At 45.5% G+C, this 18,464-nt stretch overlaps 1 protein-coding gene across 3 annotated transcripts in view; it reads left to right on the top strand.

The window, feature by feature from the left end:
• LOC127585605 (oxysterols receptor LXR-beta-like) overlaps window positions 1–18,464 on the top strand; it is a 63,844-nt gene that overhangs the window by 19,015 nt on the left and 26,365 nt on the right. For 2 of the 3 annotated variants that reach the window (XM_052043204.1, XM_052043203.1), the window contains 4 exons: window positions 1,783–1,872; window positions 4,862–5,023; window positions 8,147–8,416; window positions 16,448–16,656. In XM_052043204.1, coding sequence (XP_051899164.1) covers window positions 1,833–1,872; window positions 4,862–5,023; window positions 8,147–8,416; window positions 16,448–16,656 — 681 coding nt within the window. In that variant the 5' untranslated portion in view covers window positions 1,783–1,832. The remainder of the gene's footprint in view (window positions 1–1,782; window positions 1,873–4,861; window positions 5,024–8,146; window positions 8,417–16,447; window positions 16,657–18,464) is intronic. The other variant, XM_052043205.1, reaches the window with a different exon arrangement.

Genomic DNA, 18,464 nt, shown 5'->3' with positions numbered 1-18,464 from the left:
CAACCTGAAGTGTTGTGTTTGAGGGGCATTGTGTGTGTGGGTGAGGGTGTGGAAATCACGACAGGATTGTGAAGCAACCAACAATCTGCTGGAGGAACTCAGCGAGTCGAGCAGCATCTGTTGAGGGGGGTGGGGAGGAATCGTCGATGTTTCAGGTCGAAACCCTTCATCAGGATTGGGATGGAATCCTTTCCACTTCTGTGGATGAGAACTATGCAAAGCCTGATGCCATCCAGGACAAAGCAGGACTCTTCCTTAGGGGGAGAATACCACTCAGCCCATCAGGTATGCTAGTTGAGAAACACGATGATGTTGGAGGAACTCAGCAGGCCAGGCAGCATCCGTGGAGAAAAGTCGGCAGTCAATGTTTCGGCTCAGGACCCTTAAGGACTGAAGGTAGGAAAAGGGGAAGGAAGCCCAATATATAGGAGGGAAAAGCAGAGCAGTGACGGGTGGATAATAGAAGGCAGGTGGGGTGGGCACAGGGTGGTGATAGGGAGATGCAGGTAAGAGATAGTGATGGGCAGGTGCGGGGGAGGAGGGGAGAGCAGATCCACCGGGGGATGGGTCAAAGGTAAGGAGATAAAGGGTAGATAAAAGAGAAATAAGCTAGGAAAAGGGAAGAGAAGAAGCAGGGTGGGGGGGGGGGGAGGGGGGGGATGTGGGGAAGGTAGGGAGGAGGGGGGGATGTGGGGAAGGAGGGGTGGGGATTTCCCTAAAGTGGGAGAATTCAATGTTCATGCCGTTAGGCTGCAAGGTTCCAAGACGGAAAATGAGGTGCTGTTCCTCCAGTTTGCGCTTGGAATTCTCCTGGCAGTGGAGGAGACCAAGGACTGACATATCAGTGATACTGTTGGGAGGTGGAGTTGAAGTGACTGGCAACAGGGAGATGCAGATCGCTAGCTTCCAGATGAGCAGTCCCATTCCCCTTCCCTGTAAGCCTGCAACTTATTCCCTTCGTCTCCTTGATTCTTTCGCCATCTACCTACACCTAAAAGTAATTTACATTTAGCCAGATTTACCAGCAGGTGTTCGGGATGTGGGAGGAATCCCATGCAGTCATGGGCACATTTCACACTCTCTAAAACAGTACCAATGCACAGCGTTGAAGCTATGAATTGGTGGTATTTGCACATTAGATACAAGCAAGTAGTGATGGACACTCTGAATACAGGAGCTCCCTCCCACTTGGAACCCAAAACTACTTCCCCTCTGGACTGGAGTTTGAACTCGGGGCAAACTCCACACGGAAAGCACCTGAGGTCAGGATTGAACCCAAGACCCTAGAGTTATGGGGCAGCAGCCTACATACTGCGCTGCCCTGGAATCTTCTGCTCTAAATAAAAGACCAATTCTGCCACCAGAACTCCCCAGCTGCAGTGTGTATCATCCACATAAGGTCAGCATCTGACTGAACCTCCTTCTACAGCACCTCTCAATCCCACCACTTACAAGACAATGGCAGCAGGCACACAGGAACCACCTGCAGATTTCTTTCCAGGTTGCATCAATCCTGACTTGATCTCGTGTTCATTCCTTTTATCATTGCCGCATCTAAATCCTGGAGCACCCAACTCAACAGTACTCTAGGAGCACCTTCATAATGTAAATTGCAGCGGTTCAGGAAGCTGGTTTACCATCACCTTCTCAAGGGACTGGACCTAACAATAATGCAATGATTCCCATCTAATTACTAATAGAAGCAGCACATTTCCAGGAAAGGCATTAAGTGCAAAATTTTCAGTTAAGCTAAACTATTGATTACTTTTTTTTCGTTCTCAGTTTCCCCCTTGGTTTGTATTTTCACCATGCAGTGGAGCACGTGATGGAAGATGTCCTTCTCGGCTGTGAATGGCTTGGACGCTGGCCAAGGTAGGCTCATTTATCGAATCAGAGAGCATAGAAGGAGGACATTCAGCCCAAGGGTCTGTGCCAGCCCTTTGAGAGAACTATTCCATTAATCTCACTTTCCTATCTCCTGATTGCCCTGCATTCTTTCTCCTTTGGACTAGATCCAGTTCCTCTCTGAAAGTTACAGGGGAATCTTTTACATCTGCATTTCAGAAAGTGAATTCATAGAATTGTACAGTACAGAAACAGGCCATCGTGTTCATGCTGACCGTGATGCCTATCTATGCTAATGATAGAATAGTGCAGCATGGAAACAGGTCATTCGGCTCAACGTCCATGACAACCAATGGGCATCCTTCCATATTAACCCCATCACCTAGCACTTGGTCCATAGCCCTCTGTTCATCTAGATGCTGTCAGCAACCCGGCTTCAACCTCTCCCCCAGGTAGTGCATTCCAGGTACTCAACACTCTCTGGGTGAAAAAGGTCCCCTTCATATCCCCTCTGAACCTCTACCCCCTTGCTACGTTCTCTAATTTTATCTACCTCAGATATGGGGGAAGGTTTCCTGCAGGCGACCTACAGTATCTATTATTCCTCATAATTTTAAATACCTCAATAACGTCCCCTCTTAACCTCCTCCGCTCCAGAGGAACAGACCCAGCTTCTCCAGTCTCTCCTCATAACTAAACTGCTCCTTCCCAGGCAATGGCCTGGTGAATCTCCTCTGCACCCTCTCCAGTGCTATCTAGTCCTTCCTATAGTGTGGAGACCAGAACTGCATACAGTACTGCTGAGGTCTGACCAAGGTTTTATAAAGTTGGAGCATAACCTCCCTACTTCTGCACTTTAAATCCCTGACTATAGAAACCCAGTGTCCCGTTGTCTATCCTGTTGCCACCTTGAAGAATTTACAGGCTTGTACACTGAGGTCCCTCTGTTCCTTAGTGCTCCCTAAGACCTAGCCTCATTAGTGCTCCCAAAATACATCTGTCATTTTTCAGCCCATTTCACCAACACGTTGAAATCTCCCTCGAACCTAAGATTACTTCCACACTGTCAGTAAATCCGTCAATCTTTGTGTCATCATCTGCAAACTTGCTGATCATGGCTCCCACATCCACATACAAGTCATTCACATGCACCAATCCTTGTGGAACACCACTAGTCACAGGCATCCAATCGCCAAAACGATTCTCTGCCATCACCCTCTGTCTCCAAGTCAATTTTGGATCCATTTTGCCAACTTGTCCTGGATCTCATGGGTCCTAACCTTTGGAATTGGTCTCCCATGTGGAACCTTGTCAAAGGCTTTACTGAAGACAATGTAAATCACATCTACTGCACTGCCTTCATCGATACACTTTGTTACCTCTTCAAAGAATTCAATCAAATTGGTCAAGCAGGATTTGACCCTGACAAAGCCATGTTGTCTGTCTGATTAGTTCCTGTCTTTCCAAGTGATCATTAATCCTCTCCCTCAGAACTTTTTCCAGTATCTTCCCTACCGCTGATGTTAGGCTCTCAGGTCTGTGATTACCAGTACCTCCTCTTTATTTATGAAGACCTGCACTAGACTTGAACCTACCCTTCAAAGAGTTCTCCAACTACAAGGTCTGTTTCCTTCATGAATGCTGATGTAAAGTATTTAGTTAGGACCTCGCCTATACCTTCTGGCTCACGTACAGTTTGCTCCTGTTGTCCCTAATGGGTCCTAGTTATTACCTGGTTATTCTTTTTCCCTTATGTACTTATAACATGCTTTCAGATTTACCTTAGTCCTGGATACACCTCAAAAATTCTGCCCCCTTTCAGCCTTTAATGCTTTGGCAAACCCACTTAATGTTTGGGAAATTGAAACTCCCCAGTACAATAACCCTATTTTTGTTGCATCTCTCTGATATCTGCCTGCATATAGGAGCAATTTACAGCAGCCAATTAACCTACCAACTTGCATGTCTTTGGGAGGAAACCCACATAGACACAGGGAATATGTGCAAACTCCACACAGACAGCTTTGGAGATCAGGATTGAATTTGGATCTCTGGTGCCTTGAGACAGCAACTTTACCAGCTGCACCACTGAAAATCTGAAACAAAACCAGAAAATGCCAGAAGCATTCAGCAGGTCGAGGACCTGAAATGTTAATTCTGTTTCTATGTACAGAGATGCTGCCTGACTTGGAGAGTTTTTCTACTTTTGGTTTATAAGTGGAATGTCTTTCTTGGTTTAGCCTACCCAGTGTTTGTTCACAAAGTCCCTAACCTTAAAATTGAATTCTGACCATTCAGGGGTGAATCCGTTCCTCACACAGAGGCCACTGAAAATGTGCAAATCTTTCACTACAAGACTGCTGAGCCAAGGGATCAACCAAAGAAGGAAACTGAGATTAAATAGATTTCTGTTGTGGATGTTCTTTCTCTCCAGACCCCTTAATGCCTTTGTTTCCAGAGAAGTACCTCATGTTCCTAAATATATTTGGAGTTGTATTTAAATGATCTTGATGGCAAGTGGAGGGGAGGAGGGGGGCAGCGAGGCGCAGAGCAGGAGAGAAAATGTGCCTTGTACTTGAGCCCGAGGGGAGATCTGAACAATCGGTAGGACTGACGGGAAGAATCTACTTCCTCTGGTGAGGCCTCATTAAGAAAAAGGGGAAACTGTGTTAAAGCTAAGCCATCAAAATGAAATCTGGAAGCTTTTTATTTAAATGACAGTAGAACTGATCCAAGAAGGGATGAATGTCAGGTCACTTTGGACAACGAAGATCGAGATTGATTGATGCATTCGTTGGAGAACGACTTCCAGGGGATTTTGGTAAAGATAGAAAAATGTTGGGGTTGGGTCTCGAGTCAGCTGTGATTGAACTGAATGTGGAAGTGCAGTCAAGGGTTGAATCTGCCTTGCGCCCAACAGAATTTGCTCCCAGATAACCATATAATTGTCGAGTTTCACTGATGCTGGGTAATTCTGATCTTATTTTCTGTTCATCCCATACCATGTTCTTTTCAGAAGATGACAAAGATGTCGCAGAGACTGCGGTGGAGGAGAGTATAGACTGCGCACAGTATCAGGTGAAGCAGGAGTATGAGGTGGAGGAGGTTCGTGACCAGGTCACCGACATCCACAATGGTTCATTCTCCTCCGAGCCCGAATGCTTGCTTTATGTCAGTGGTACGTTTTTTTTGGACAGAAATTATGATTTCATTTTTGACAAAACTGTGATTTATGTTATTAATTAATTGGATGGGAGCATTGCCGGAAAACTCAGCATTTGGTACCCATCACATCAAGTTTATTGTAATGTGAATAAGTACAGTGAGATACAGGCAGCATGAAAAACTCGCAGCAGCATCACCGGCAAGTGGATTGCCTCAGGAGAAGGAGCCACCTTCTTGACCACCACCTTGTGGTCTTCTGGTGAAGGTGCCTACACAGTGCTATTAGAGTCACACAGCATGAAACGGGCCCTTCGGCCCAACTTGTCCATGCCAACAAGGATACCCATTTGCCTGTGTTGGCCCAGATCCCTCTAAACCTTTCCTATCCATGTACCTGTCCAAGTGTCTTTTAAACGTTGTTATTTACCTGCCTCAACCACTTCCTCTGGCAGCTCGTTCCATGTGCTCACCACCCTCTGTGTGAAGAAATTGTCCCTCAGGTCCCTTTTAAATCTTTCACCTCTCACATTAAACCCGTGCCCTCTAGGTTTTGATTCCCTTTCCCTGGAAAAAAGACTGTCTGCATTCACCCTGTTTGTGCCCCACTGGGGAGGCAATTCCAGGATTGAGACTAAGTGATGACAATGGAACAGAGAGAGATTTCCATATCATAGTTAAACATCAAAATATCAACCAGTATTTCATTAGGGACAGGAGTATTTACTTCAGTACAACTGCTTTGTGCTTGAGGTTTAAGTACGTGACATTTAATTTTTCACAGTTTTCTTTAGAGTCATAGAGTCATACACGAGGGAAGGAGGCCCTTCAGCCCAACTTGTCCATGCCGACCAAGGTGCCCACCTGAGCTAGTCCCATTTGCCTGCGTTTGGCCCATATCTTCTAAATGTTTCCTATTTATGTACTTGTCCAATGTTTTTTAAATGTTGTAATTGTACCCACCTCAACCTTTCCTCTGACAGCTCATTCCGCATACTCACCACCCTCTATGTGGAAAACTTTCCCCTCTGGTCCCCTTTAAATCTTTCCCCTCTAGTTTAGACTCCCCTACCCTGGTAAAAAGACCGTGACCATTCACCTTATTAATGTCCCTCATGATTTTATAAACCTCTATAAGGTCACCTCTCAGCCTCCGATACTCCAGGGAAAAAAAAAGCCCCAGTCTATCCTTCCTTTCACCCAGGACATTAAACCCAGACACACAAGAGACAGCAGATGCTGGAATCTGGTAAAAGCAGAGAGATGGTCAATGTTTCTACTTACAATTATAGTCATTGATAATCTTTAACAGAATTTTACAAGTGAGAAGCCCAGCAAGTCTATCTCCTTCCTCACTGCATTATATAGGGCTTGGTGAGAATATTGCACACAGATCTAGCCCCCTTACTTAAGGAAGGATGTACTTGTGATCGAGGAAAGCTCACCAGAAAGCGGTCAGTCATTCAGGGCAGAGATGAGGAGAATTTCTTCACTCAGAGATTACTGAATCTTTGGAACTCGCTGCCAAAGAGAGCTGTGGAGGCTTGTTTGCTGTGTGTATTCAAGACAGAGGCCCATAGATTTTTGGAAATGGAGGGAATCAAGGAATATGGGTGTTAGTTATGGCAAGTGATGCACGATCTTATTAAATGGTGGAGTAGGTGAAAGGAGCTTAATGGCCTCCTTCTGTTTCTTTTGTTCTTACCTCATGGAGCCAAATCAACGTGTCCTGCTTTCATTGCTTTCATGCTGTATGAATGGCTTGCAAAACAAAGTTTTTCACTGTCATGGAGTAATACAGCGCGGAAACAGACCCTTCGGCCCAACTGGTTCATGCCGACCACAGCAACCTCCCTGCTGCTCCCAGTTGCCTGCGTTCGGCCCATAATCCTCCAAGCCCCTCCCCTCCATATCCAAATGCCTTTTTAAATGTTACAATTGTACCCACCTTGACCACTTCCTCTGGCAGCTCGTTCCAGGTACTCACTACCCTCTGTGTAAAGAACTTACCTCTCGGGTCTCTTTTAACTCTCTCCCCTCTTATCTTGGATCTGTGCCTTCTGGATTTGGATTCTGTGGAAAAGACCATGACCCTCCACTTTATCCATACCCCTCGTGATTTAATAAACTTCTATGAGGTCAACCCCCACCATTCTCCTACGTTCCAAGGAATAAAGATCCAGTGTGGCCAACGTCTCCCTATTACTCAGGCCCTCTCATCCAGGCAGCATCCTCATAAATTTCTTCTGCACCAGCTTGACATTGTCTTTCCTGTTACAGGGTACATATATCCACAGTATCTTGATGCATGTGACAATAATAAACCAAATACTAATTCTTAGCTATCTTGCTTCCCATTGAATGCATTTACCCAAACCATGTCTGCCTGATGCAAGTTCCACATCCTCACTCCTTTTCTTGGGTCTCCTATTTCCAACTAAATTAGCTCTCTGATCAATTAATAAAATATTTGCTCCTTGGTATTATCTTCCTGAATATCTCCCATTCCTTCTCCCTGTCCTCAACATCTTCAAAGCAAAATGCTCAGTAACTGAGCACAGTGTTGTAACTGGTTTAACAAATGATGAATGTCTCATCACTGTTACCACGTTGCTAGGACTCGAGGGCTTGAGTTATGGGGAGAGGTTAGGCAGGCTTGGACTTTATTTGTAGAATACTGAGGGGTGACCTTTTTCGAGGTGTATAAAGTCATGAGGGGCAGAGGTGGGGGTGAATGCTCACAGTCTTTCTCCCAGGGAAAGAGATTCAAAAAGTAGAGGGCATAGGTTTGAGATGGAAGAAGAAAGATGGAACGGGGACCTGAGGGGCAACTTCTTCGTGGAGAGGGTGGTCCGTGCATGGAACAAGCTGCCAGAGGAAGTAGTTGAGGCAGGTACAATAACAAATTCTTAAAAAAAACATTTGTACAGGTACATGGGTGGGAAAGGGTTAGAGGGATATGGGTCAAATGCAGGCAAATAGCACTAGCTTGGCTGGGCATCTTGGTTGGCATGGATGAGTTGGGCTGAAGGGCCCGTGCTGTATAACTCTGATGTATTTGCTTTGTGTGTCAACTGCTCTTACGTATAAAATCCACATGCTTGGCAGTTGTTTAACCACTGACACTTGTGCCTTCCAGGAGACGAGCCCATGATAAAGCGAAAGAAGGGCCCAGCCCCGAAAATGCTGGGGAACGAGGTTTGCAGCGTCTGTGGGGACAAGGCATCGGGCTTCCATTACAATGTGCTAAGTTGCGAAGGCTGCAAGGGCTTCTTCCGCCGCAGTGTCATCAAGAACGCACAGTACACCTGCAAAAGCAGCGGCAAGTGTGAGATGGACATGTACATGCGCAGGAAATGCCAGGAGTGTCGACTACGGAAATGCCGGGAAGCTGGAATGAGGGAACATTGTAAGCAAGCTTCAGGCAATTTGCATCCCTCTAAACTTGGGGGATAACTTGGTTTGATACAAGAAACAATCAGCTGGAGGAACTCAGCGGATCGAGCGGCATCTGTGGAAGAAATGGAGTTGTCGATGTCTCGGATCGAAACCCTGCATCAGTCCCGATCCACTCTCCATACTGATGCCAGGTTTCGACCTGAAATGTCGACAGATGCTGCTTGACCTGCTGAGTTCCTCCAGCGGGTTGTGTGTTTCTCTGGATTCCAGCATCTGCAGTCTCTTGTGTCTCTAGCAATGAACAATCTGCTGGAGGAACTCAGGTCAAACAGCATCTGTGGGAGGAAAGGAACTGTTGACGTTTCAGTTTGAAATTCTGCATCAGGACTGACCCACTAAGTTCTTCCAGCAGATAGATTGTTGCTCCAGATTCTAGCGTTTGCAGTCTCGGGTGTCTCTCTGGTTTGATGGTTCTGAGCATCTAATGATTTTTTTAAAATTATCTGATGAAGTTCAGTATGCATCTGCCCATGGAGCACTCTTCCATTTTGATAGTGGGAATGGATGCAAAAGTAGAGGGGAAAGAGGTAAAAGGAGTTTTAAATGAAAGTACCAAAGCCACAGAGGCAGTGGAAGCTGATAAGGGCCAGGATGTTGCATGTGCCAGCCCACCCAAGGCCAGATAAGGTAAGGTTTCTTTATTAGTCACATGTACATCGAAACACACAGTGAAATGCATCTTTTGTGTAGAGTGTTCTGGGGGCAGCCCGCAAGTGTCGCCATGCTTCTGGTGCCAACATAGCATGCCCACAACTTCCTAACCTGTACGTCTTTGGAATGTGGAGGAAACCAGAGCACCCGGAGGAAACCCACGCAGACACAGGGAGAACATACAAACTCCTTACAGACAGCAGCTGGATTTGAACCCGGGTCGCTGGCATTGTAAAGCGTTATGCTAACCTCTACACTACTGTGCCTGCCGGAAAGAGCTATGGATGAGTTGGAGTCTTATGCGGAAGCTTGAAGTTTCGGAGTTTGACCTAGAGAGCTTTAGGAAAGTTGAACTTTGAGGGCACAAAGGAAAATTGGGTGGTGTAAGAATAAGATGAGAGTTTAATTTTTCTAGGAGACTGAGATGGTGGTTTGACTATATTCCTGGTGTGCAGAGTCAAAATCTTTTGGACTCTGGGACTTGAGCACAAAAAACCTGAACTAACACATCACCAGTACAGTTAGGGCAGAGTTTGAGGTACCATCTTCTGCTTAGAGGTTCCAGTAGCTAATTGGGTGGATGTAATGGTACGAATTTGAGGAAGAGAATGCATGTGACCTGTGGTATTCTGGCCAATATTATCCCTAGATCAACCGCTAAAATCTGGTCATTTACCACATTTCTCTTTGTATTTAAATGCACCACCACACATCCAAGATTATAGCCGTGACTACACTTCATAAGTACTTCACAGACTGTAAATTAGTTTTGGATATTGTGAGCTCATGAAATATGCCTTGACATGAAATAACAAATAGTAAATAGGTTTATTATTGTCACATGTACTGAGGTACAGTGAAAAACTTGTATGCCATCCATACAGATCATTTCATTACAACAGTGCATTGAGGTAGTACAAGGGAAAACAATAACACAATGCAGTTTAGAGTTACATTTACAGAGAAAGTGCAGTGCAGGCAGACAATAAGGTCCAAGGTCGTCATAAGATAGATTGTGAGGTCCGGTGTCTATCTTATCATACAAGGGGACTGTTCAATAGTCTTATAACAGCGGGATAGAAGCTGTCCTTGAGCCTGGTGGTAGGTGCTTTCAAGCTTTTGTATCTTCTGCCCAATGGGAGGGGTGGAGAAGAGAGAATGTCCCGCTAGGGTGGGGTCTTCGATTATGCTGGCTGCTTTACCCAGGCAGCAAGGAGTGTAGATAGTCCATGGAGGGGAGGCTGGTTTCCGTGATGTGCTGGGCTGTGTCCACAACTCTGTAGTTTCTTGCAGTCACGGGCAGAGCAGTTGCCATACCAAGTCGTGATGCATCCGGATAGGATGCTTTCTGTGCTGTGCCAATTAAAAATTGGTGAGGATCAACGGGGACATGCAAATTTCCTCAGCCTTCTGAGGAAGCTGAGGTGCTGATGAGCTTTCTTGGCCGTGGCATCTATGTGGTTGGACCGGAACAGGGTATTGGTGACTTTCACTCCTAGGAACTTGAAGCTGTCAACCCTCTCGACCTCATATAGAGGCAGCAGCAGACATCGAGCCCATTGCACCTCCTCCACCATTCAATAAGATCATGTCTGATCTATTACCTGAGCGCCAGTTTCCTGCACTAACCTGAAATCCCTCAATTCCCCTTGTATCTAAAAACCCATCGTTTTCAGCTTTGAACCCCTCTGGTGGTGAATTCTAAGGAATCATCATGCTCTGGGTGAAGAAATTTCTTTTCATCTCTGTCCTGAATGGTCCCTTATTTTGAGATTGTGACCTTTGGTTCTAGACACTCCAACCAGAGGAAACATCATCTTTGCATTTACACCTTTCAGCCCTGAAAGAGTTTTGTATGATTCAATGAGAACACCGATAAGTCTGGGCAGAGAGTGACGCAGCTGGTAGAGCTGCTGCCTCATAGTTTCAGAGACAGGGATTCAGTCAGGTGCTGCCTGCGTGGAGTTTGCACATTCTCCCTGTGACTGTGTGGATTCCCTCCAGGTGCTCCAATATCCTCCCACGTCCCAAAAACATGCAGGTTGGTTAATTTTGCCGATGTAAATCGATGCTAGTATGTACATGAGTGGTAGAATCCGGGAGAAGTTAATGACAATGTGGGGATAACAAAATGGGATTATGTTGGATGTGTAAAATGGGTGCTTGATGGTTGGTGTGGAATCGTACAGCATGGAAACAGGTCCTTCGGCCCAACTTGTCCATGCCGACGGTGTCGCCCAGCGAGCTGGTCCCACTTGCCCACGTTTGGCCCATAGCCCTCTAAACCTCTCCTAACCTTGTACTTATCTAGATGGCTTTTAATCGTTGCTAATGTGCCCGCCTCAACCACTATTTCTGGCAGCTCATTCCAAACACGCACCACCCTTTGTGTGAAGAAGCTGCCCCTGATGTCCCTTTTAAATTTTGCCTCTGATCTTAAACCTATGCCCTCTTGTTTTTAGCACCCTCTTGCTAGGGGAAAAAGACTATGTGTTTTCACCCCGTCTATGCCCTCATGATCCTATATGCCTTTATCAGGTCACCCCTCAATCTTCTATGTTCCAAGGAATAAAGTCCGATTCTACGCAACCTCTCTTTGTAACTCAGGCCCCCAAGTCCAGACTCGATGGGCCAAGGGACCTATTTCCATGCTGTGTACCTCTGACACTTAAGCTTTCCTCTTGTGACAAATCCCTTAATCTGGGGATCCTTGGTTGCAGTTCCTCGTTCACGAGAATAACCTTTCTTAGATGGGGAGGCCAGACCTGTATACAATATTTCAGATGTATAAGATTCAGATGATTCAGGTCAGGGCCCAATGTAGTTGCAGTAAGACTCTTGTACTCAATAGAAAAACAACTTGCTGTTTGCCTTCCTGATTGCTTGCTGTTCCTGTATGTTAACTTTCTGCTAGCTGTGTAGAAGAACATCCAGGTCCCTCTGAGCACCAACACCTTTGGATAGCTCACCATTTTAAAAAGTAATTTTTTAAATCAAAAATGACTCGCTTTTTATCCCCAAGTTGTATTCCATCTGCCATGTCTTCAACCATTCGTTTCGCCTGTGTGTATCCTCTTCAAACCCTCCATCCTCCTCACAGCCCACTCTGTCATTCAGCTCAGAATGGTCAGGAAACTTGGATACATTACACTCGGTCCACTCAATCCAATTCGAGTCGAGTTTATTGTCATGAGGTACAGGTATAATGAAAATCTTGCTTGCAGCAGCATCACTGACACGTAGGTTCCGACAACACCCAGAACATAACTATACATAAATTATACAAGACAGTGAAGAAGAAAGTAAAAGACTTGTGTAAAACAAGGCATTAGTGCAGAAATAAATCATTGATGTCTATTGTGAACAGCTGCAGCCCAGCAAAGATCCCTGTGGAACCCCAAGGGTCAAAGCCTCCCAATTAGAAAATAACCCATTAATTCCCACACTCTGACAATTAACCAATCCTGATTTTACACCAGCATATTATGCCCAATTCCATGCTTGTCAATTTTGGATTGCATGTGGTGTCACACACCCGGGAGTGTTTCTTCCAACAGGCTGCTTGCTTTAAGATTGAGCAAGAAAAGGGTGCCCAGCTGGGCCAGGTTATAACTTTGCTTTGTTAAACTGAATGTTTTGGTGACTGACCTGGATTTCGTCTGTTGCCGTGATGGTATATGGGCAACTTTGGACAAGCAATCTATGAAGCTGGCCATGTGCTGGCATATTGGCTGCAGCAGAGGTAATGCAGAAGGCTAGGGATCCTTGGGACATTGTGAAAGCAGCCGTGCCTGAGTAGAGGGTCTGCTAGTTGGGAGGAGGTCTATTGGCAGAAATAGAATTGGTATCACGTTACATGGAGATGTACTGCAAGAAAAAGTTAATGGAGGGAGTTGGGATGAGGGACATCAATGAAAGGCAATTGAGGAATAGCATGATCCCAATGCAATTCCATGGAATATCAATGATTCCTCTGACCAGGATCTCAGATTTAAGTAGATGGTAGTGATATGTTTGAAGAGCTTGAAGATAAAGTAGGGGACAGGATTGGACAAGAAGATGAAGTTGAGAGTTCAGTGTTACCCCTGTGTTATGGAGGGGTTGCATTACTAGAAAACCATCTGTATTGCAATTTTCTGTAGCTCAAACCCCTAACAGAAACTGACAAAATTTGGTAAATGGGTTTATTATTGTCGCATGTACTGAGGTACAGTGAAAAACTTGGTTTTGTATGCCATCCATACAGATCATTTCATTACAACAGTGCATTGAGGTAGTACAAGGGAAAATAGTAACAGAATGCAGAATAAAGTGTTTGCAGTTACAGAGAAAGTGCAGTGCAGGCACACAATAAGGTGCAAGTGCACAACGAGGTAGATTGTGAGGTCAAGAGTCCATCTTATCATACTTGGGGACCATTCAATAATCTTATAACAGTGGGATAGAAGCAGTCCTTGAACCTGGTGGTACGTGCTTTCAGGCTTTTATCTTCTGCCCGATAGGAGGGGGGAGAAGAGAGAATGTCCGGGGTGGGTGGGGTCTTTGATTATGTCGGCTGCTTTACTGAGGCAGCGAGAAATTTGTTTCTTTCACATTTTGTGTTTATTTAGTTTTATCTCATGTAAATTCTGTAAGAGTGAATTTTTTTCCCGTATCTCAAATTGTTTGGTAGCAATTTGTGAATTCCCTGTATTTCCACTACCTGAACTGCTGCAGCTGGAAGGCTACGCTGTACTTGTCTTAAATGGGGAAGTGGTAATGGAGTATGGAAGGGAGGGGAGAGGAAATGATCCTTTAGGAAAATTGCTAACTGAAGATTGCCACAAGGTCGGACATCTCCAGATTTGCTGCTGTCTCTGGTAATTTATGGAAGTTACTGGGGCTGCTGTGACTTGTGCATGAACTCTGAGTCACTGCAGGTTAGAACTTAACATATTGTATCTTTGATTTTGCTTCCCTGGTGAATACCCAGTCAAATTCATTCCACCATGTTGCTTTACTAAAGCTGCTCAGTGCTGGCATTTAATGGCAGAGCCTGTTGGCTGATCTCAATCACACGGGTTGTGTGGAACCTCATTGGAAGTGTAGTTTTTCCCAACCCCAGTTGGGCTTAACAATTGACATTTCCCAGCAAATGAGAGCCCTCCTTCCCCTCCTCTCACTTCCCCTTGAGTCAAAGCTCTCAGTGCAGCGAACAGTGATGACAATCAGGAAGCATTACAGTTTTGTGGTAGTGCTTTTAACTCAAAAGGTATTGTTGTTAAACCATATTACTTTATACAGGGGCTTGGGAGTGAGCGTGTGGCCCACTTGATTTTGATATTGCAGTGGAACGGTATGATTATGACCATTTGAACAGAATTAACAATGGCAACTGCACCACACAAACTTTGCCCTTCAGTATTAAGGAGTGTCAGACTGTCATTTCTCAAAAGAAATGGGAGGTAACTGGGAGCTGTAATCAATGTGCAGTGAGGGAAAGTAGTCTATCCATCGATATCTGAATCCAATAATGAGGCAAAATCAGGTTGACCAGAAATGGGGAGAAGTTGGAGCAGATGGCCTTGAGGACTATTGCATCTGTACTGTAGAACTGAGTTTAATACAAAGCCTTGCTACTGTGCTGCCTTAGCTGAACAAGCTCAGGCAGGATTCCTAGTGCACAGGGAGATGAATGGCTCTGTCATCTAGGATATAAAACCACTGGCTTCCCACACTTAAGTAAATCCATGCACCACTGTAGATGCTGGAGTGTGACCACTGCCGCCTCCTGGCACTGTGGGTGAGAATTCGCTCTCCTCTGCTGCTTGAGATCATCGGCTGTAACTTGCAGGTTACACTGCTTCACTGTGCTATTGTTGTCCAGATACACTTTAAGCAAAAATATTGGTGCAGAAAATTGAAGAGATTTTTTTTCAATCATTTGGTTGGCCTTCACGTCAGTAAAATCCAAAATCTCTAGGTGCGTTGAGTAAGATAGTTGATGTGGAGAGAATAACACAGAAGAAAAGAGTGAAAAGGCAATACTCTGATTAATTGTATAGCTTTAATGTTCATCTATTTTTATAGTGCAAAACTTAGTTAAAAACAAGAGTGCATTATAGAATAACACTTAAGAAATAGGAGCAGGAATATGGCACGTTGGTTTATTATTGTCACATATACTGAGGTGCAGTGGAAAAACTTGTCTTGCATACTGTTCATACAGAATTCATTACACAGTGCATTGAGGTAGTACAAGGTATAACGATAGCAGAATGCAGAATAGAGTGTTACAGTTATAGAGAAAGTGCAGTGCAGGCAGACAATAAGGTGCAAGGTGATAACGAGGTAGATTGTGAGGTCAAGAGTCCATCTTATCGTACTAGGGGACTGTTCAATAGTCTTATAACAGCGGGTAGAAGCTGTTGTTGAGCCTGGTGGTACGTGCTGTATCTTCTGCTCGATGGGAGAAAAGAGAATGTTTGGGGTAGGTGGGGTCTGATTATGCTGGCTGCTTTCCTGAGGCAGCAAGAGGTGTAGACAGCGTCCATGGAGGGGAGTCTGGTTTCTGTGATGTGCTGAGCTGTGTCCACAACTCTCTGCTGTTTCTTTGAGCCTACTGCATCAAGTCTCAGCGCCATTTTTCCTCCGGTATCCCTGAATTAATATCCAAAAACACATTAAACCCTGTTTTGAATGAACTCAATGACTGAGTCTCTGCAGTCTGCCCTCTGGGGTAGACAGTTCCAGAGACTCACTGCCTTCTGAATACAGAATTACTTCTGCATCTCTGTCCTAAACAGCTCACCCCTCATCCTGAGATTGTGACCCCCACCTGCAGCCCCTGGTTCTAGACTCCTGTGCCTGGGGAAACATCCTCCCTGAATCCAGTAAGAAGCTTCAATGACATCTCCCCTCATTCTTGCAAACTCCGAGTACAAACCAAGTCAACGTATTCTTTCCTCGTACGACAAACTTACCAACCTTGAAACAAGTCTGGTGAAACTCCACAGCCACGGTAGTGGAAGTCGATATGATAGTGGTGTTTAAGAGGCTGTTAGACACACAAATATTGCAAAGAATGGAGGGATATGGATCATGTGCAGGCAGAAGAGGTTTAGTTTAATTTGGGATCGTGTTCAGCATGGATACCGTGGGCCGAAGGGCCTGTGCTGTACTGTTCTACGTCCCATTGAACATCAACACTATCCGATCCCTCACCTCTTGTTTGTGTATCAAAGTGGGTGACCTTGTGTTTTTCCATATAACGTTTCGTCTGTCGTGCCCTTGCCTGTTTAAGCAGAGTGCAGCCCCCCGAACCTTTGATCGTGCTTGTTGTTCCCTTCAGGTGTTCTGTCAGAAGAGCAGATCCGCAGCAAAAAGCAGAAGAAGCGGGAGGAGGACCTGGCGCAGGCGGTGTTGACGGCTGCAGAGGACTCACCGGTGACCACGGACAAGGCACGGCTGACTCCAGAGCAGGAGGAGATGATCCAGCAGCTGGTGGCTGCCCAGCAGCAGTGCAACAAGCGGTCGTTCAGTGACCAGCCGAAAGTCACGGTGAGTCTACCGCTCGGCGCTAGAGGCACTCGCCTTCAGAATGCTCAAGCTGCTTTGTTCTTATGTGGTTTTAAGAATTTGAATTATTTCATCGAACATTTCTGGCACAGATGGAGGCCATTTGACCCATCGTGTCTCTGCTGGTCAGAAAGGAGCCATCCAGCCTAACTCCACCTTCCAAAACTTGGTTCAAAAGCCTTGCAGGTCACAGCTCTTGGTGTACTGTGTAAATGTGCTGAGGGTGTCGGGCAGTGAGTTTTACACCCCACCGCCCCCTGGTGAAATCATATTCCTCATCTCCCCTCCTAATCCTTCTATTAAATCTGTAACATCTTGGTGGATGATCCCTCTGCCAAGAGAAACAGGTCCTTCATTATTTATTCGATCTAGGCCCCTCATCATTTCATACACCTCAAGTGAGTCTTTCTTCACCCTCCCCAGTTACAAAGAGAACAGCTCCAGCCTATCCAATCTTTCCTCTTGGCGACAGATTTCCAGTCATAGAAACAGACCCATGCTGGCCGAGATTCCCATCTAAGCTAGTCCCATTTGCCCGCATGTCCCTCACAACCTTTCCTATCCGTGTACCTGTCCAAGTACCCATTAAATGTTGTTACTTGTCCTGGCAACATCCTTGTAAATCTCCCCTGCACCCTCTCCAGTGCAATCACATCTTTCCTGTAATGTGGTGACCAGAATTTATGCAGAAGTCAAGGTGTGGCCTATTTAGTGTTGTATAGACCACCAGAATGGCCTCCTTACTCTTATATTTTATGCTTCGGTTGATAAAGGAAAGCATCCCTGTGCATTCTTCTCATTTCCCCTCCATCCCCTGCTTTTCTAAAAGCACCAGTTTACACTGGGATTCCAAGCTGGACAACTTTCAGTAACAAGTAAAGAGTTTGCATGAATCATATCTGATACATTCTGATCACCAATCTTTAGCAGGGGTGCAAGATCTTAGAGGAGACTTGCATTGCAAAGAAAAGCTGGAGAAGCAGGACAGAGAAGATTGAGACACAAGAGAGACTGCAGATGCTGGAAATCTGGAGCAACACACACAAAATGCTGGAGGAACTCAGCAGGTCAGGCAGCATCTGTGGAGGGACAGATGCGGCAACTGCAACATGGACTGTTCATTTCCCTCCGTAGATGCTGCTTGACCTGCTGAGTTCCTCCAGCATTTTGTGAGAGAAGATTGAGAGGTGATGGTGATATTCAGAGTCAATAGTGAGGAACGTGAGTTGGAAGGGTCAAGAACCAGAGGACATGGACTTTGGGTGACTGCCAAAAGAACCAAAGGCAACATGAAGTAAACCTGTTTCACACATGCATTGCCTGACTGGTTAGTGGGGGTGGATTCATTTATAGCTTTCCAAAGGGAATTGGATCTACTTGAAAACAGGAAAAGGGAAAGTGCAGTGGAGTGGGACAGGTAGGGAGCTGGAATGGTCTCAAAGGGCAGAATGGCCTCCAATGCTATGACCATTCTATAATCTTTTTAAAACCCAGGGTCACGTCAAAGAGCTTCATGGCCAATGAAGTGAAGTAACTTTCAAAGTGGCCAGCTTTCATATGTAGGCTTGCCTGTCAAAACTTGGGTTCTTGCAGTTGGTCCCAGTGTGGGATGACTGATGGAAAAGCCCAGGCTTGGGAATCAGTGGAGTATTTAACTGCTGGAGGGGTGTTGTAGCCAACTGTGCCCTTGCCCTACAGCCAACAAGCATATGACCATCCAGCAGCCAATGAAGATTGGGACCCCACTCCCACCTCTCACCAGATTGGAATAGTTTGGTGGTGAAACAGAA

Source organism: Pristis pectinata, chromosome 33 (genome assembly GCF_009764475.1).
Source record: "Pristis pectinata isolate sPriPec2 chromosome 33, sPriPec2.1.pri, whole genome shotgun sequence".
NCBI classification, from domain to species: Eukaryota; Metazoa; Chordata; class Chondrichthyes; order Rhinopristiformes; family Pristidae; genus Pristis; species Pristis pectinata.
Note: the sequence above shows the minus strand (reverse complement) of the source record. Positions and strands in the feature narration are given on the sequence as shown.